General features: G+C 54.0%; 1 protein-coding gene across 2 annotated transcripts; it reads right to left on the bottom strand.

The window, feature by feature from the left end:
• Positions 1-924: 924 nt before the first annotated feature.
• Positions 925-5,114, bottom strand: IRF2BPL (interferon regulatory factor 2 binding protein like). Of its 2 annotated transcripts, XM_021679799.1 has the most exons (2): positions 3,925-4,129; positions 925-3,854 (listed from the first exon to the last, which is right to left on the bottom strand). In XM_021679799.1, exons 1-2 carry the CDS (start codon positions 4,033-4,035, stop codon positions 1,770-1,772), a joined length of 2,196 nt encoding a protein of 731 aa, XP_021535474.1. In that variant the 5' UTR covers positions 4,036-4,129; the 3' UTR covers positions 925-1,769. The 2 variants fall into 2 exon arrangements, with proteins under 2 accessions (XP_021535474.1, XP_021535473.1); XM_021679798.2 differs by having other exon boundaries at positions 925-5,114.
• Between the last annotated feature and the right edge of the window lie 14,896 nt (positions 5,115-20,010).

Below are 20,010 nucleotides of genomic sequence, written 5' to 3'. Positions count from 1 at the left end.
AGGTCCAAGCCAGGTTTGTTTGCCTTGCCCTAACTCTGGGAGAGCTCCAGTCTGGTCTCAGCCAAGGGGGCTCAGAGCTCTAAAGGACATTCCAGTCCTGGTCCGCTTCCCTACCCCTCTGTACCTCACAAATGCCGCCCGAAAGTTGATGAGACGAATACTTGAATTTCTTCACCAGTGGGAATGGGTTTCATTTGGTGTCATAAGTGACCTTTGCCTCGGGAACTGGGTTTGGCTTTTTTCTCTTCCCCCTTTCCCCACAAACATCTTCCAACCAGCGAAGTGTCCTGCCTTTAGAAATACTTATCATAAAGGGGCGGGGGGAGAAAATGAGTGATGAACAAGGTGGCACTGCTTTTCCAATGCATTAGCTGGAAGCTGCTGGCAACTCTCCTGGCCCTCCTGGAAACATACATTTGTTCCCGTGGTGCCCACACCCCGGCTGCCTCCACTGACGGCTCCCAGCTTTGCGGCGTTTTTGCTTTATCTGTGCAGTAAGCGTGATTTTTGCCACATCTAAGAGGCAAAGCATCCTAGTTTTTTTGTTGTTGTTGTTTTGTTTTTCCCACTTGCACAAGTCACAGTTGCACTGGGGATCAGCACACACTTGAGGCCACAGGGCGGGTTCCTGACAATGCCATTTGCAGCTGGGGCTCTCATCGGGGAAAATAAAGATGCAGAAGAGTAAACAGAAATTGCTTAGTCAGCAACTGTCCCGCCCCCAAGAGGTGAATGTAAATAGCCTGGTGGGGGGGGAGGGGAGGGGCAGTCCGCCAGCACAGGTCCTTCCCACAGATGCCACCTCCTTGAAGGCTCTGCAGCAGCACCAGCATTTATGTTGTATGTTGGTCGGGAAGGTGTCCCCTATGTTGGAACTATGTGGCCTTAGCTCTAGAAAAACACACTTGCTGACTCGGGTCAGAATTAATATCAATTGAATTTATTACAAGTTACTAAGCTCCAAGGCACATTACAGTGTTCTGTTAACTACAGAAATGTATAAAGGACAAACAGAGCAGATTCCCCATGTCTAGCATTTCGCTCTACTGTTCAAAAGCATCCGTGCATCAATAAAGCAAAAACAAAACAACACGTGAAGATCCAACACATTCAGGTCAGTAGAAACAAACCAAAACATTTTCCCTCACAAACTTGCAACAAAAAACACCCCACCCCACCCCCGACACCCCCCCTTGCCATTTTGCAAACAAAACAGAAAAACAAAAAACAAAACAGAACAAAATGGAACAAAATAAAGTGAAGACTTCAACTCTTGGGGCTGTTTAGAAAGAAGCTTTCACCATTTTATAGCATCTTTTTTTTTTTTAGGCAGCAACACTGGCCTTGGCAAAAAAAAAAAAAAAGTCATTTTCTTTTGTGTTTTTTTTTTCCTTTCAGAGAGTGCATAACATTTACAAAAATACACACCAGCAGCAGTCGTTGCTAAGGGCTATTAATTCTGTACCTAGGCAAACACTCTGCCACCAAATAAATGCTAACGAAATGATGCAAATGACCCAACCAATATTATACTGCTTAACACAAACCAGCTTATCCTTCAAATGAAGAAGTTACATACCTTTTGTTTCAAAATATAGAAACATACGACGAAAATAATGTCTATACATAAGACTAACTTTTTGCAGTTTGTTATATTCACAATTCTACATCTTGGGGGTGAGGGAAGGGAGGGTCGCTGCGGGTGGGGGAGGGGCCCTCTGGATCGGAGAGGAGCTGGTCAGGGGCAGAGGAGGTGGCGGTCTTGTGGTTCAAGGGTCTCTCTCCTTTTTCACTTTAACATCTCCAGCTAAGATCGTTGCGATTTCGCCCTGCATGAAGGCCCAAGGTACATTCGACCCAACCAGGGGGCATTTCTCTCCGCTGGGGCAGTACACCTCGCCGGTGGCCCCCTGGGCCTTGATACTCTCTCTAGAGCAAGGGAAACAGAATTTGTGGCTGGGCACGGATGGGCACTGAACGAAATGCGTGTCCTCCAAACGTTCGTGGCAAATGGTACAGCAGAGGGGCCCGCTGTTGGCCATGGGGGAATCCGGAATGTTTTGGGGGTGCACCTGGTCCATGCCCGGGTGGGTGCTAGGCGGCGGGGGCGCCACCTGTAAATTCAGGTCCCCGTTCCGTGATGCCAAGCGGCGCTGCCCGGGCACGGAGGCCGGCGACACCGGGCTGCTGCTGTTGCGCCTCGCGGACGCAGTGGTGGAGTGCACGGAACTGCCGTCCTTGGGCGAGTGCGCCGTGCCCAGAGTGTCCGCCACCGACATGAGGGCGGCCATGGGGGACGGGCCGTTCTGAGGGGCTGACTCGGGCGGCGTGGTCCGGTTGGAATGCGGTCCCAGGGGCGGAGGCGGTGGGGGCGGACCCCCGGCGGCATGGCCCGGCGCCGCAAAGCCCCCGGCCGACATGGTGAGCTTTAGTGCCTCGCTCTGGTTCGCCATCCACTGCTGCCTCTGCTGCTCCTCGCCCAGTTTTAGGGCGCCCTCGGCGGAGTCCGGGGGCTCGGGGGACGCCTTCCTCTTGCGAAGGCTGGCGGCTGTGCCCCGGCCCGAAGGGGTGGCGGGCGGCAGGGCCCCGGTGCCCGGGGGCGCGCTGGGGGCGCGGCTCAGACTCACCAGCGCCGTGGGCAGCATGGGGCAGCTGGCGTCCAGGTAGGGCTGGGGCAGCATGTCGGCGCCGGGCACGCCCTCCTTGAAGAAGCGCACGGCCTCAGGCAGCAGGTCTCCGAGTAGGCGCCAGTCCCCGGAGCCGTGCTTCTTCTCGTACTCCAGGTACTTGAAGCCGGAGGACAGACCCCGGCCGAAGTCCTTCATACAGTCCTGGTACATCTGCTTGGCCACACCAGATGCGCTGGAGTACACGTTGCCTGAGCCCGTGGGGTACTCAATGAACAGCTTCAACTCGTAGTCCATGCCGGGCTTGGACACAGCATCGAAGGCGAAGACGCGGCCCAGCAGCGAGTGGTCCTTCTTGAAACGCACCTCGTAGGGCGTGCAGCCGGCCAGCGTGAGCAGCGTGTCGCGGACCATCTTGGGCTTGTTGGCCCACTCCTCCGCGCGGTTGCGCAGGCTCTCGCTCAGCTCGGCCAGGGCCTCGGCGTTTCGCTGCTTCTCCTTCAGCTCGCGCTCCTGGTCTGTGCTCGAGACCGAGCCGGGCCTTTTGCCGCCAGCACCCACACCCACCTCCGCCACTGACGACGAGGTCGAAGACGACGCCGAGGACGACGCGGTTGATACGCCCGGGGCGCCCCCAAGACAAGCGGGGCCCCCGGGCGCCCCTGGGGGCGCGGGCGTCGGGGGCCCACGGCTGCCCAGGCCGTGGGGTGGCGGTGGGGGCAGCACGGCGGCACTGGCCGGGCCGTTAAGTAGCGTCTGCGGCAGCAGGTTGGGGGGCACCGTGAGCTGGGGGCCTCCACCACCCCCCGGGTTGGGCAGCCCCGTCACCAGGCCACCGTGCGTCCCGCGCCGAGACGCCACCGACGCCGCGGCCGAAGATGAGTTGGGGCTCTGGCGGTTCAGCTCCGGGGGTCCCTCCTCCGGTGTCGGCTTGGGGAAGCCATTGGGGCCCCCCAGGCCGTTGGGCAGCCGCGCCGCGTGGCTGCTGCTTCCCAGGCTCACCGGCGGTGGCGGGTACTCGAAGCGGCTGCGCTGCTCCACCGCGGCGGCGGCGGCGGCTGCGGCGGCGGCGGCAGCGCTCAGGCCATAGCGCTCCAGGCCGGACGGGGCCGCCAGCACAGCGGGCTTGCTGGAGCCATCGACGTGGTTGAGCTGCTGTTGTTGCTGCTGCTGCTGTTGCTGCTGCTGCTGCTGCTGCTGTTGCTGCTGCTGTGCGGCGGCGGCGGCCGCCGCTGCAGCCGCCGCCGCCTCCTTAGCGGACAGGGCCACCGTCTTGACCCCGACGGGCGGCGGCGGCCCGGGGGAGCGGCCGTCCTGAAAGCAGCCGTGCGCCCGCTTCAGCTGGCGCGCCGTCTCGATCACGAACTCGATGCGATCGGCGCCCTCGTAGTTGACGCAACCGCGGCATACGGGTTCCGAGAAGTCCCAGATCATGGCCCAGGGCATGCGGGGCAGGTCGCACAGGTAGCAAGACTGTCTCCGGGACGAGGACACCTGCGCCGCCGACATGATGCCGGCCCTGGGGAAGGTAGGCCCCCGCCCAGGCTGTCTCCGCCGCGCCTTCTCCTCCGGGAGGACCGGCCGGCTGGGGAGGGAGTCCGGCTGCGGGGGAGGAAGGGGGGGCGAGAAAGTTCTGCCCCAGGGGCTGGAGGGAGCGCGAGTCTCCACCGCCCGGCGCAGCGCCTCTCCGCGGGGGCTCCACCGCCGGGGCGGCAGACGAGTTCAGCCCGCTCCTCGCCCCCACCTCCTACTGCGGCTGTGTCGTTGGGAGGGGAGCTCAGGCGCCTTCTTCCTGGTGCCGCGGACCCGGGCTGGAAGCTCCGGGCCCGAGGGGAGGGGGCGAGGGTGCCGGGTGCTGGCCGCCGTTGGCTCTTGGCCCCCTCCCCGGAGTGGCTGGTGCTTGGAAGCTCGAAAGGGGCTGTCTCTTCCTCTCCCCTGGGGGCCCCCCTACGAGCTGCGTCCTCTCCCCGCCAGGCTCCCTGGGGCGAAGGCTAGAGGGTTCAGTGCCACCCGGTGCCCGGGTCCAATCTTGCTGAAGTCGCCGCTTCCCCGGAGGGCCGGGGGTTGGGAGGGGGTGGCAGCCGAGAGGAGCTTCTCCCCTCCGCAGCGTCGGCCGTTCCGCTGGCGGCGGCTGGGTTTGCACGGCCGGAGGGAGCCGCCGCGGCCACTGCTTCCAGGACGCACGAGAGCAGAGGAGAGGAGCGCACGCACGCAGGCTCCGGCCGCCCCCAGGCCTGGCCGGCGCCCGGGCCGCCGCGGCTGGCGGCGCTCACGTTGGCTGCAGGGCGCTCGCGCGGCGCCTCGGCCCGGGTCGCATCCCTTCCCGCTCGCACTCGCCCGGAATGTGGGGTTGTGATTGTTACTCTACGTTCCGGAGGCGCGTCTCGGCGCTCCCGCTCGCGCTGCGGCTCGCGCTGTCCCCGGCTTGGCCGCGCGGGATGCCGCCCGGGCGGAGCGCTGACGTCACCGCCATGCTCTGCACCAGTTCTCCCCCCTCCCTCCCCTTTACACTTCCTCTGTCTGTGGAGCCCACTTGTTGCTCGGGAAATGCGCATGCGCGGCAGGACGCCCAGATTCCTCCCAGTCGGCCCCGCCCCCGCGCCTCCGCCTTCCCCTCCCCCCCTACCGTGTGTGTACAACAGCTGAGGCCCTGCGAGCTAATGCTGGACGTCCTGGGCTGGGGGGTGGAAATTAAACAGACGATGACCTTTCCTTTCCCCGCCCGGCTTTCCCAAGTAAAAACGCATTTAAAAGCCACAAGCGTCATTTCCGATCCCGCTCCCCACCCCACCCCGAGCAGTGCATTTAAATGCCCAGTTTCAAGATTTTCCTTGCGAATTTCTTATAGGGTATTACTCATTTCGTCTGTAATCAACCCCCCCCCCCCCCCCGGTATGGATGTTGCATCCATTGCTACCACTGATGCCAAAGCACCTGCAAAATTAGCTGTTTTCCATTTGCCCAGAAACTGCCTTTTCGATTTGTTTTTGTGCTCCGGTCTAGGAACCTGAGTTTCAACGACAGAGCTAAATGAATTCAGGGTGAGCTACTCCTCCTCCCAGTCGCACTCTAAAAATTTTGGCTGAATGTCTAAAGAAGCTACGAGCACCCGGAGGCCTTTAAGGAAAACACTGGCTGCGCACAGCTGCAGTTGGGGACAGGGAGGGGGAAGGTGCTGGAGAGGCCAAACAGGTGAGTGGTTTTTCTGGGTTTGATAAAAGGAGGTGGGGTGGCATTTAATGAAGCTGCTATCTCTTTGTAAAGCCCAGTGGCAGCTTTCAAAAATTCTTTCTCACGTGCTGTGATTTCATCCCATAGTGCCCCAGAAGGCTGAGCAAAGCCATGATTTCTTTTCCGTTAGGGGACCACTGCTCATCATTATTGCTTATTGCGGAACAGATATGTTGGTCATAGCTGTAGTGACGGCAGTTCAACTGATTCTTCTATGTACTGGGTCTGCTCCCTCCACCGCCATGAAAACTGAGATAATCCTGGGCAAGGCTGGAGGAGGGGAAGCAATATTATGGCATCTCAGGTTCTGCAGTTTGGCAGACCAGGTTGGAATTTCTTCTCTATCACTTACTGGCTTTGTGACCTTGATGTAGTTACTTTCTTTCACGTTCTCTCTGTTTTCCATCTGTAAAATGGGATCATACATCCCAACTTAATAGAATTGTTTGAGATTCCATTTTGTTTCTTGTCATAATAGGAGGTAACTCACTGGGACTGCCAGACACTGCTAGGTGATTTTCTTGCATCATCATTAAACTCTCAATATTATCTACAAAGTAGATTCTGTCATGAACTCTGTTTTACAGGCTCACAAAGTAAAGAGGTTAAATAACTTGCCCAGCGTTACATGGCCATTAGAGATGGAGCTGGGATCTGAATCCAGTAAATCTGGTTTGAGAGGTAGCTGTGACAAGCTCAGGTTCTCAAAGGTGGTTTGTAGTGCTCAAAATTTCCATCAGTTCCCCCATTCTTCTGTCTTCTGTTACGCACAATCTCATGTAAAGTGCTACGCAAATACCTCTTCCTTCAGAACCAACCCCCATCCTTCCCTTTCCAAACAGGTTGTGCCAGTGAGTTCTTACACATACAGAAGTTTTGGATCTGCGACTGCCACAGACTAAAACAAATCCAGCGTGTCGTGTGTGGAGCACAGTGTCAGGCCCACAGGAAGGCAGCAGTAAGTGTTGGTTATAATTAGTACTGATATTAACGTTGGTACTATTGCTAGTTAACATGTGAAAGTCCTTTGTAAGTTGCATAAAACATAAGGATCCTTATTCTCATCACTACTATTAACTACTAATTGTAATAAAGTTCCGTTGAAGAAACAAGAAGTATTTCTTTTTATTTTGACGCTTGACCTTCAGAGCCTGTTCTCCCATCCAGCACTCCTCAGCACATGGTTCTCCCACTCATTCTGGGGTCATAGGTGCAGAGGAAGGGGAGTTTTAAGGATAGGGAGAAAGGGGGAAGGAAGAGCCCTAGGGAGCCCCTCTTTCATCTCAGAGCAGCCAGATTTCTGTTATTGCAAAAAAGTGAGCTCACTGTGCACCCCCCAACAATAATAAACTTTCCCTGGCCGACTGGCTCCCAACAGTGACTGCTCTGTAAAGAGCTGCTTCGGAGCACTGCCTCACCCTTCCAGTCTTCAGCCCTCCCCACACCACAGCTACCCTGGAGTGAGTTAAAACATAGGGCTGGGATATGGAGTGACATCCCCACCAGCCCATGGCTCCAGGCTCATTAGCTTTGGCTAGGCTGCTTCACCTATTTCTTTACATTAATATTTATTCAGCCCATCCCTTTATTAAACCAAAAATACTGAGGAACAGCAACCTATTCCCAACCCTCTAGCCAGGCTGCTAGAGAAAGCAAGTTGAGAGTCTGTGTCACAGTGTTATGTTTGGTATGCGCACACATATGTCTCCATCTCCCTGTCTGTCTCTGTCTTCGCTGTTACTAAAGGAGAGATATATATATACACATACATGCCGGGTGTCTTCAGACACACTGAGTTAGAAATAAACATGCATTTAAACAAACTTCCATTACAGTCTCATAATACTTTAATTTAAAAAGCATAGCTCTCTTGATTCCCTTCCCCCCTCCAAGAATCTCCCATCGTTTATGGTGATCAGTTTTGTCCTAACTGCTTGTCTGAGATGGCCGTGTTTGGGGATGTCAGGGACTGTGAGAGGCAAGAACATCGATGTTTTGGACATAGATTTTCCCCTCCAGGCGAATCCCATGTGACAGTACTGCGTCCACAACATGGGAAGGAAGGAAGCAGGGAGTGCTCCGCCTAAGGCATCAGGTGGAGAGACTCTTCTTCGCCGTGGAGTTTCCCAGATGGGGTCTTCCAGGTGGGGTCTGGGAGATGAGCAAAGCCTGAGGTTCAACCAGGCTCCAGGGGAAACGCCTGCAGTCCTCCCTAAATGTCCTTCCTAAGGCTGTGTCTCCCCGCAGCTTGCCATCTGAGCTGGCACCCTCAGAGAACCCGCCCCCCCCCAAACTGGAGCAAAAGATGAGCTCTCCACTTGACCTTTCCAGAGGCCATAGCCCAACCTTAAGGGTGAGAAGATCGCACGCAGTGTGCTCACGCACTTCTTTGCTCCCTGCAGTCTCCCTTCTGATCCCCGAGCCGGTTTGTGGCAGAGATGGGTCGGGCTGGGGACTCTTCGGCCTGGCATCCCTGCAGCCAACTGGCTCGGCCTTGGAAGAGGCCCGGGCTGAACCTCGCGTCAACCCCGCTGCAAAGCCACACGGCCAAGCGCCCTGGCAGGAGAAAGGCCTTTTTTGGTAACGCTGAGCCGGGCGGTAAGCAGGACCCGGTGAAAACAAACGTCTGGGTTGGGCCTTCCTCCCGCCTCTCCAAGGGCCCCCATCTCCGCGAGCCAGGAACCCCCACCCTCACCGCACCCCCCCCCCCCGGGGCTCTGCGGGGGGGTGGGGGGAGAGAATCGCTCGGCACGGTAATTTACACATTTACTCCCGGGCGGGTTCTGTGGCGGAAGTATTGGCCTTTTCCTAAAGTATTAATTCTGGTATTTTTTAAAAAAAAAAAAGTACTAACTTAGGCCAGGGCGTAGGGTTACGCAAGAGCCACTCGAGCGTGAAAGCCCAGGAACTACGTGATTCGCCGAGAACCCCTGGCGGGGGGGAGCCTGCGCCGCCCGCCAGGAGCTGCCCAGCTTGCAGCGCGCGGGCCGCGGGGCGCTCGGAGCAAAGCCGGGTGGAGGGAAATTTCGAGGACGTAGTGGTTGGTGCTGGCACAGCGGCCACAGCGAGCGATCAGATCTCTGACTGCTTTCTTCCTGAAGGGGCGGGGAGCAGGGAAGGGAAGAAAGGCAGAGGGAGTCACGTCTGGTTCCTGCCTCCTCCCCGCTTCCTCTTTGCCAGCGTGCGGGGCACGGGGGAGCCCAGCGCTGTCCTCAGCAAAAGCTCGTGTAGGGAAGTTGTTTTTTTTTTTTAGGTCCAAAAATAAAGAAACCCCGGAATGAGCCTCCTAGGGACCTGGCCTGGGGGGAAAAAGAGGGGGAAGCGCCAGACAAGGGTGCTATTCACTGACCCGGTTGAGTTTAAAACAAACACCCGCACCCCAAGAAGGGGAGTAGCGGAGAGAGAGGGCTTGGAGGGCGAGAGTGAGCCGAGAGCTCGGTGGGGGAGCTGTCAAGGCCACAGGTGCGCAGACCCTGGACCCTCCACCCGGCCCAGTGTGCGCATGGGCCTCAGCACCCAGCAGGAGCGCCGGTGGGTTCCCACCCGCCCGCACCAGGGCTGGGGATTTCCACTGGCCGGCTTCGAGACCCATCGCCGCCGCCGCTTTCCTGCTGGGGGCCGCCAGAAGGCGGGGCCTCCGAGCGGGAAGCCCTCCCTGAGGCCTCCCTTCCCCATGGTCAAGTCGGCAACTGACGGGGAGCCATCACTGCTGTCACGGGTTGGGGTGGACGGCCACGATCTGCAAATATGTTGACTTGCCTGAGCTGGGCGGTCAGCCCCTAACTCAGGAGATGGAGGAAAAGAGGGCGCTTACCATTGCACATTAATGTAAATATGTCCAAGTCCAAGTTGTTCAACTTGGACTTGACTGACCCTAAATAGCTGTCTGACCTTGAACAAATCACTTGAACTTTGGTTTCTTAGTCTGTAAAATGGGAGTAATTTCACTGCCTCGTTGGTCTGCGTGGAAAATACGGTATTATAATGTGCTTCATAAAATGTAAGAGATTATGAACAATAAAATGACTGACACTTGTCTAGGGCCCTGAAGTGCATTCCCAGACATTATCTCACCGATCCCCACACGGGCCCTGTGAGGTAGGTGTGACTTTCATCACCCTCCTGTAGAGGTGAGGAAAGCAGGTCTAGAGCTAGTTCGGAATTACTGGAAACCAGGTTCTCTTGGCTTTAAACCCAGCATTCCTTATTCTTTCCCACCAGTTGCTAGCTGTTTTGGGGTGTGGGGGGAGTCCCCAGATGCCTCTAAGAAACTGCAAGAAAGGAAAATGCCTCTCCCCACAGGACTTTGCAGGTTAAGAATGTCACTGCTGTCCCAAGAGATGCAAAATTATGCACAAATTAACACCAGTTATTTGGGAGGTAAAATCAGTCACTGGTCAGCTTCGAGCAAAATGGTGTAACTGTGCTTCCCTGGCATCCCCTGAGACTTCTCTCTCTCCCTCTCTCTCTCTCTTTCTCTCTCTCTGGGTTTTCTATACCCTGGCCCTAGGCAGGGGTGATGGAGGAAAATCTGAAGCTCTAGAACACACCCAAGTATTAGGAAACTTACTGAACTACCCTTACGGAGGACAGCTGCATTTTAAATGTCCACCCCTGAGGAGGACCCCAGGCTGAATGATGAAGGGGAAGGAGGAAAGTGGAGAGGGTGTATTTTATGGTGGAACGAACCTCCTTGCAGACTCACAAGCTATCTCATACAAGAAACAACCCTTTGTTCTCACCTAATTCAGGTAACACTGTGCACACCCACCCCATCTTTCCTGTCCTATCTTTGGGCTAGAGGCCGCTTGATGACTCGATGCTGCCCTCAAAACACTTCTAGCCCAGGGGCGCCTGGGTGGCTCAGTGGTTAAGCGTCCTACTCTTGATTTCAGTTTGGGTCATGATTGTGGGGTCATGATCTTGGGATCATGATCTCTGGGTTGTGGGATTGAGCCCCTGGGGGAGGGGGTTCTGCGCTGAGCAGGGATTCTGCTTAGGATTCTCTCTCTCTGTTCCTACCCCCCTTCCCTGCAAATAAGTAAATAAATCTTAAAAAAAAGAAAAACCACTTCTAGCCCAGGAGAGGTCTACACTCCTTGACAACCAAACCTGGCCTAGGCTTCACTGGAGACAGAAAGTGAGGGAACAAGGGGTACCCCCAACCCTGATCCATCTAGAGGACCGCCATGCTTTCACACTTGAATTTCCCTCTCTGGCCAGACCCAGAGGATCCCAGCCTGATATGTCCCTAGTGGGTGTGAAACTATTCTCATCGCTTACTTTTGTTTCAAAGCTGAAACTGGGCCACCAGATGGCCTGGTGGGTCCCCATTCCCCAGCTCCTTGACACGCGCCCTGCCATTTGCCATTGGTTCCGTTACTCAACTATTCGTTTAGAAAGCACTTTCTTTCTCAGTCCTGGGGATCTCATGATTAACCGAGTCCGATCGGCTCCAGCCCCAAATCTAGAAGCCTCCATTTCCTCCAAGATGTCCTGGTTTCCTGAGGTAATAGCGTAAAAGTCCTCAGAGCACTTCCCCAGCCACATGACTGACTGACTTACAGCAATCTATTTCTTCTCTCTGGGCCTCAGTGTCCTCACCCACTGAGTGTGAGTGTTGTTAAAATGTGTTCTCCCTATTCAGGGGCTTACTGTGAAATTCTGTATGTTAAGGCACAGGGCTATAGAAAGGTGAGCCGTTGTCCCCAATCCCTTTTCCAGCTCTAAGCCCCTCTCAGTAAAATAGCTGGAAATCGAGGCCTGATGCTAAGGCCTGCCGACCCTCCTCACCCTGCCCCTGGGAGATTTCCTTCCAAGGTGGCCAGCCTCGCATCTCTGTTCTTCTGGGTGGGCAGACGCATAAGCAGTGACTGCCCCTCTCTACCTAAGAGCCAAAGTGAGAAAGCAGGAGGTCAGGCCCGTCTTCGCCCATCTTTCCTAGAGCGACACAGATTTCCCATCCCTAGACCCTGGTGTGCTGAAGCTTGGAGCAGTTGGATTTATTTGGGGTTTTTACTCTTTTGTTTTGGTCAATTTGGAAAGAAAAGAGGCAATGACCTCTTCTTTAAAAAACAAAACTAGGCAGGAAGTGTGCTGGGCCTGAGTGGCAGGGACTAAGGGTGTAATTACAGGGTTTTGTTCAGCATTTTCGTGTAATTAAATCCAAAGGAAAGCGAGCCTGGCCCAGGCTTCTTGGATGCGGGGTGGACAAGATGGGGTGTGTGTGTGTGTGTGTGCGCGCGCGCGCCTGCGCCTGTGTGTGTGTTTTGGGGTGGGGGGGTGGGGGGAGGCAGGAGGTGAGAGGTAGATTTGCTTTTCAAGCTGAGAAGCGGGTTTCTTGCCTTTATTAATATTTTTACATTTCTTTCCAAAAGGCAGCCGATTATTCACCTTGTATTCAGTGCCACTGCACTCTCCTTAGTGACATTTCCCAGCCGTGCACAGCCTTCTCAGCACTGATTTCTCTGTACCCGGAGACTCTCCCCCTCCCCACTTTTTCATATTGCTGCTTTCTGCCTGGATGCCCATACAATAAACCCACTGCAAAATCCACAGCCAGCTTTCTTGCATACAGTTTCCGTACCAGCGACCTCCGACGCAGGGAAATCGTCCCTCCTTTTGTTCTGAACATCTTCTGGCTTTCCCTATTCCGCTTTGCAATACTTCCTACCACCACGGGCCCCACCCAGCCTTCCCCGCGGCTGCCTCGGTTTCCCCTGGCAAGCCACACACCAGAGCCCGGGGTCTGCAACGTCCCAGACGCCTTCCCCTCGCCTCCTGCTCCCCTCGGTGTCCCTCCGACATTTCCTGGACGTTGTGAACTGGCAGCAAGAATGGATTCACTGTCTGCTCACATTCTTAAGGGCAGGAAACCTGACCCACCCCAAAACCACGCGCTCCAAAGGAAGGGCACTTGCATTTTCCAGGAGGGCGGGCCTCTGCAAGAGTTAGCTAGGCTGGCCTCCGCACCCCCTCCCCTCCCCTCCTCCATGCCCCCCTCCCCCCCTCCCCCCACCCGTGGCCACCACGCCCCAAGATTACCCCCTCAATTTACGCCCCCTTCACCTACTCTTCCCAGGAACAGATTGTTTATCAGATCGGGCAGCCAAGAAACCTACTCCTGTTTCTGGCCTCTGCCAGAGATTAATCACACTTGGGAAAGGCACAAAACTTGACTGTGTTGGGGCGGTGGGGTGGGGGGTAGTTAAAAGAAAAATCCAATAATTTTGACATCTGACAAGCTGATCAAATTGGTGCTACCTTTCCCCTGCTTTCTTTTAGTAAGTCAGTACAGAGGACTGAATTACATTTCAGCCCCACCCCTTCTACCCCCAACCCTGTATTCCCCCTCCTCTAAGTCTTGGTGTTTGATGCTCTAATAGTACTGACTGGCTTTTAATTCTGATTAACATTCTCAGCTGGTGTGTGTGTGTGTGTGTGTGTGTGTGTGTGTTGGGGGCTGGAAAGACACATTCACAAACCTGACCGCCTGACAAATCCCCCCTTTTCATGTTCTCTTTGAAATGACATCAAGATGGACTGGGGAGGGGGGATGCGGAGAGGAGGCACGAAAAAAGAGGGAGGGGAAGCAATTTATGTGCTTTTTTAAGGCAGCTAGTAAAATTCCTAAGGGAGAACAAATGCCAAAATTGACTGTCTTGGTGTATTTTAGACCCACTCGTTGGGGTGAATCATGTCAGGGCTTTGCACTGGACCTGGAAGCTTGGGACAGGCACACAAAACATCCTGTGGCCTGGAGGTGCCCTTCTGAAAGAGGCAAAAGATAGGTATTTGCTCTCGCCAGATTCCTTTCCATCAGAATTTTTTTTCTCTAATTCATTGCAAGATGGATTAAAAAAAAACTGGGGCTGATAAAGAAAAACCAAGGAGAGAAAACGCCTAAAACATGGCCCCCAAAGGGAAGGTGCAAAACCCATTTGATCCAAGATATAGATATCTCCACCCTGGATTTTTTTTTCCCTTTGCTTTACAACTCTGCAGACATCAGGTTAGCAAAAGTAATAAATAGTCCTTGCACAGCAGGGTCTGGACTAGTGAAAACAGTTTACTGAAATTAATGGGCCTCGCTTGAACCAAAACCTCCACTTTGGAATTAATGCCAGACATAGTTTTCCTGAACTCTATCCAACCGCCTAAACGGCAGACTATTTTCGTTCTATTTGTACTGGAAAATAAAGCCCGGGCCCTTGATCTCAATGTAGATTATAATTAAAAAAAAAAAAAAATTCAGCACAGTGAACACTATGCCAATTTCCAGTTTCTGCTAGCAGAAGCCCTTGTGTTCTGCGTGACGGTCAGAAGTTATCCGGTAAACTTTCCATTGAAAACCATCTCCGAACTCCCTCCCCATAGGTGGCCTCAGAGCTTTCACCGTGACACCCGAGAGATTCAAGGAAAGCTCCAGAAACAGGCTCAGTTCTCAATAACAACCCTCTTCACTAGGGCTCTTGGAAAGGCTGGATCTGAACAACGCTGCCTGCGTGACCTCCATTTTCCACCCTAAACGAAAGCTCCAAAGCACCCAACCGAAACCCATCCTTACACACCCCGGGTACTCAGGGTGTCTATCATTCTGAAGCTGCTTTTATTTTTATTTTCATTAATGTATTTTTAAGGGTGAAAGGCGCGCGCACACACACACACACACACACAGGCTCACACCCAGTGGTTACGGCAGGTACAGCGGAGACAGGGTGCCCCGACTGTCGCTGTCTGATCCCGACCTGCCTCATTCCCCGCACCGCCCCCCCTTATTAATAGAAGCCCGGTCATAGGCAGCCTGCGTTCTGGTTTTCATTGTACAGCCTGCACTGGTGACACAGGACATGTGGAAAATTTTGAGAGCACTGCGGTGAATGGCGTGGAGGGGGAGTGTGAGCAAGGGGAGGGGAGGACGGGAGGAGGGGAGGGGAGAGGAGGGAGGGGAGTGAGTTACTTTTTAGCTTCCGCTAAGTACTTGGCAGCTCGCCAGGCCCGGAGGATTCTGGGAAGCGAAAGCCTCCCCAGTATAAACTGCCAGCTTTAAGCAGCCCTGACAGTTCTGCTCCTTCCAAACTTGGCAGCCGTTCAAAGTGCTCTTTCATTTGAAATGCTGGAAGCCTGCCATGTGCAATGCAGATTTGCTGTGCCTGTGCGCAGAAGGAACTGATAAATGCCGTTGCAGTTGCCATGGGGACAGGAGGCTATCAGAATGGCCTTGTGATCCGCAGCCTCTCAGCGCGGCAGGCTCTCGCTCTGCCTCCTGCCCCTCCTCCCTCCAGTCAGTGAGATGGTGAAATAAATGTTCTGGAAAAAGGTTAACCCTGCCTGCTCTGGTTCCAAAGCCGAGAGAAGCTTAACCTCGAAGCACTTCCCGGGCCTGAAGTGGCAGCCGGGACCGCCGGCCTCAGCGCCGTCGCAGGCGGGTCACCACACCCCGCCCCCACCGCCACCCCCACCCCTGCTCCAACGATCACGCACACCCCCGGCCCGGCTTCCTGCTCCCTGGGGGCTTTCACCAAGCTGTGTTTTTAATAGAGCTTTTCAGCGAGCCCGAGTGTAAGTCTTTGAGTCATCAAAACCCGGATGTAAACACAGCAGCCTTACATTCTGCACGGTTTGCGTGTATTTTATCTTTTTAATAATATTTTGCTGGCAACTTAAAACTGCAAGGATGCCAGCTCTTTCGCCAGCCGCTTACATCATGCAGCATCCATCTTAGGGAGAGTGGCTGCCTGCCCTGTCCTGCGCTCGCACTCTGTCTCTCTCTCTTTCTGTCTCTCTCTACCTTGAGACGGCAGGAAACGTGGGTCTTTCTGAAGCCATTTTTTTGCGGGAGAGGCACAACCGGGTCCCTGAGAACCCTGGGTTTAAGAACGAGCATGACATCACCTTGGGCAACAATAACCAAGGGAGGCTATGTTCCTGTCAGGGACGAGACACTGGGGGATCGGAGGTGAAACCGATCTGTCGTTGACACTGTGAGCGAGGGCACACCGGTCCGGATGCGCCCCCCCCCCCCATTTTGCACAAGCTGCTCTTTGAAACACGGCCTGATTCAATGTACAGAAACAAAATAGCACATTCAGATTTGGTACATGTTCAGGTCTCCAATGCCAACTCTCCGGGTGGCCTGCTTAATGGGGGAAAAAATGAAATACTCCATTCCAGCCAAGGCCCGGGAAGGCCAAAGAGGTTTGGGGATTTATTTACATTGAACAGTATTCCTCCTCAACCCCACTTGCTCTTTCCTGAAGGTTTCCTGAACCTAAACCTTTCGTTAACATCCCAGGAAGAGAACATATTTTTCCTGTGGCTTTCAATATTTTCTGCTAAATATATTTCAGCCCACTGTTTATCTAGGGTTTCAGCTTTCAGACCTTTACGTACTTTTGACACCTTGAGGCTGTTCCACTGAAAAATGGTGTATGTTTATTAAAGAGGACTTTATGCGCTGGGCGTTAGGGCCAGGGGAAATTTCTGTTTGGGTCTGTCTGTATAACGAGGGCTTCAGGATGAGATGCAAGTCAGAGGCCTGTTTGGTTTATGAAAGCCCTTTCGACAAAGCGGGCCCTACATAGCTCACACAAACCCTTGAATACCACAGAATGTTGAGCCAAAGGGGCTATTTCTTCATAAGCGCTCGGCTGACACAGAGGCCGGGGCAGGGGAAAAGACGAAAAATCCAAGTTCCTGGAGCTTAGCTGCAGTTTCTTCTAACCCACCTCTCTCTGGGTGTCTGCTTATGATTGTCACACCAATTTTGGCCAGGGCAACGTACTCTGTCTCGCTGGAATTTCCTGACTTCAAAGTAGCCCCTTCCAAATAAATAAATTAATCAATAAAAGCCATCTGCTTCACCTTGACAGCGGACTCAGAGCTTGAAGGGGTAGTGTTAAACACGATTTTTAGGAGCAATTGGCCCTCGAGACATTTTGGGTGGGTTTTGGCTTGGAATTAAACAGGAGGTCGAGGCACAGATCAGGTGATTCAGAAAGCCCCTCTTTCTCCACAGCCCCCCCCCACCCCCACCCCAGCCACCACCTTCCCCAGACAATCCAGGCAGCTGGGTTTTTGGCTCTGGCAGCTGCTAAGCGTTGGCAAAGCCAAAAGCACATTTCGTGGCGGTGATTCCTTTCCCAAATTGACGGACATGTTTCTGTGCTGAGCGCGAGGGATGTTTCCTGACTGTGCGCATGAATCAGAGGCTGTGTTTTTCATGCAGGGCTTCTGGTGACAGTTTTAAACTGGTAGAACAAAGCAGATCACGATGAGCCCCTATCATCAAGGGCCCGGAAATAAAGAATCCATCCGAAAAGCTAGCCACGTATATCTTGGATGTATGATTTTTTTAGCTTTCAATCATGCCCAGAGCAGCCCATTCCCCCAGAAGGCAAGGCCCCCTTCCACGATTTCAGACACTGCCCTTCCTCTTTCTCTCCATGTCCTTGTGGTGCTTGCTGATTTGTTGGCTTCAAAGTTCTTCCTTTTTTTCAGCCTTCCTCTCTTCCAAATGGGAAGATTTGCAAAAGCCATCTTGTGGCCCTTGAGTGCCTTCCCAGATGGAGGCCAGCTCCGAACAGCCTGGACACCGCCCGTGCTCTGCCCTGTGACAGCAGGGTGACGACAGGGGAACTCGGCAGCGCGGCCCCTCTGTACCGGGCCCGAGGAGCCAGCTTCCCAGAAGTCCGTGGATTAGGAAGGTCTGTTGGGGCTGCTTCAGGAGCTGCCAGGGAACAACTCCCTTTTGTTTTGCTGTCTAGCATGTGACCAGAATGCTGCCAGCTAATTTTAACCCCACCAAAGTACTGCTGGAAAAAAAAAAAAAAAAACAACAAACAAAAAAAATCTATCTTGCATCTAGAGAGGAACGCGGTGGGCTGGAGAAAAGCTTTTTCAGCCTGTGTTCCTTCCTGTTTCAGTTTCCAGACTTGCATTATCGGTAACCTGAAAAATGATGAGTTTCACCAAATTCCTGGATATTGCACAAGAGGACAATGAGTCTATTTCGGGTGCTGTGATTGTGTCTGGCACAGACCCTGGAAGCCATTGTTTTTGGGAGGGAGAACGCTTTGGGGTTTCCTGGTGCTTTCCTTCTAGGGTCTCAAAGCCCCAAATGGTACGGGGGTGGGGCACTCTCCATGGCAACCGGACCGCCTGCTCTCTCAAAAGACCTGGAGAAGTGGGTGGATGGGTCAATGGGGGAGGGATGGCCGCGGTGGCCCTGGAGGTGTTAAAAAGGTGGATTCCAGGGAGTGTTTGAAGTGGGACGGCAGGAGCAGGAAGAAGGGAGAGGGCACTTTCACAATAGCTGGGTGGCCCCCTGGGACACAGGCCACCAGCGCTCCAGCTAAATTTCCATATCCGCTTTCAGCCCCAGGAATTAATGGAGGACTTCGTGGGGTTCCTCCCCCTGGATGCATTCCCACGGCGGTTAATTGTTGCTGTCCGGCTGGGTGGCCGATGACGCTAGTGAAAAGGTACAGAATCTCAGGAGCCAGGAAATGAAGCGGTTTGGGCATGACAGCAGGCAGCTAGCTCGGCAGCTGCCGGCCAGCCGCTCTGAAACCAGGTAGTGAGACGGTGTCATTACCCCCGAGGCTCTACGGCGCAGTCCCAGAAGGTCACATGATGGCGACGAGAGCGAGCGAGGGACCCCAGCGGATGCCGCCGCACTCCCGGCCACTAGGCGCACGCGGGGGCCGTTGGTCTGACAGCTGCTGAGGGCTTCGGCTGCCTGAAAAGCCGTTTGCTCGGGCCTGCCCTGTCTGGCCAACTTCTATGTATTTAAAGGATCCTTGCTGGTCTCTGAGCACCGCCCCCCCATCTCCATCTGAATGGTCAGGCACAGCGACCCTCTCTGGGAGGGCCGGGAGCCTCCCCGGAGACCGTCAGTCCCTCATCTGCCTCCCCACGGCTGCTGTAACCTGCACAGTAGTGGAGATCGGCTGGCAGTTCCTAAATTAAGGTTCTGTTTACTCTGCTGTTCCAAAGGCTTGTTTTGAGCAAGATGTTGTGCTTTAATTAAAAAGACGAGAGAGCTCATGAGTAAGTGAAAATATTTTTGAATCTTCACAGAAATGTCTGAATTGAGTTTCTTGTGTTTCACTGAGGGGGGTCAGGCTGGTGAGCACTTTTATCTGGGGGACCACTGAAAACTCGTGCTCTTCTGCACAGTAGACTTGGGGGGGACCCTAAGTCAAAAATGCATCCCTGCTGCTTCGGCAGGGTTAGCCGGCATCCAGGTGTCGTGAGGATACATTCCTCCTTTACCTTACCAGCCAGAGGCTTCCTAAATGTTCAGTAATAGCCCCACAGCTGGAATGCAGCTGTTGCTGGGTGGAGCAAACATAACTCCTTTGGGGTCAGCAGGGTGAGGGAGGGCAGGGAATCTTGGAAGGTTGGGAAAGTCCTTCTTTCTGAAGCCAGAGCTCAGGAATGAGTGGGGCCTCTGGTGTGAAAACCTTCCAGATGGGGGAAGGAAGGGTAAGTTTTTGCCCTCTGGGTAGATTCCAAAAAAATCGCTTTGGGGGACTCCAACTATTTTGAAATTGCCTTTAAAACAAACAGCACAAATGTTTAAATTGACCTGGAAAACCCTTCCTTTTTCCTTTCCCTACAATCCAAGTCTCTTGCCTTGAACATTAATCAACAGGAGCGTTTACCCAAGCTTCCCTCCTCCCCCTACCTCTTTATTATTATTATTATTATTATCATCATCATCATCATCATCGTTGGTTCGGAAAACTTTTGGAAGCTTTCCCAGGCTGGAGCTATAGAATGTTTCCGGGAAAAGGCATAAGGAGTGTCTGTGTTTTGAGTTTCTCTGGAGGGAACTGAACATGTTTTTTAGAGAGACTGAACTGGGGGCAGCCAGATCTTGTACAAGAGTCCAGCCAAGCAAAGGGGCAGACGGTGGGGGAGGATCTGCACGCATCCAAAAGCGCCGCAGCAAAGGTGTGGTCTAGGTGGCTTGCCTGTTCTCGACTTCTTTCAGCCTCTCATTATCACAGTTGCCTCTGTGTGGGTCTGGGCTCCGAAGCAGCCCAGCTCCAGGAGATACGCTGAGAACTGCTGGGGGCCAGGCTTTGAACTGCCTTCTCAAGCTAGCAGCACTTGTAGTTTCTGTCTAAAGAGTGAACACTCGATG

This window comes from Neomonachus schauinslandi, chromosome 9 (genome assembly GCF_002201575.2).
Source record: "Neomonachus schauinslandi chromosome 9, ASM220157v2, whole genome shotgun sequence".
In the NCBI taxonomy this organism is placed as follows: domain Eukaryota; kingdom Metazoa; phylum Chordata; class Mammalia; order Carnivora; family Phocidae; genus Neomonachus; species Neomonachus schauinslandi.
Note: the sequence above shows the minus strand (reverse complement) of the source record. Positions and strands in the feature narration are given on the sequence as shown.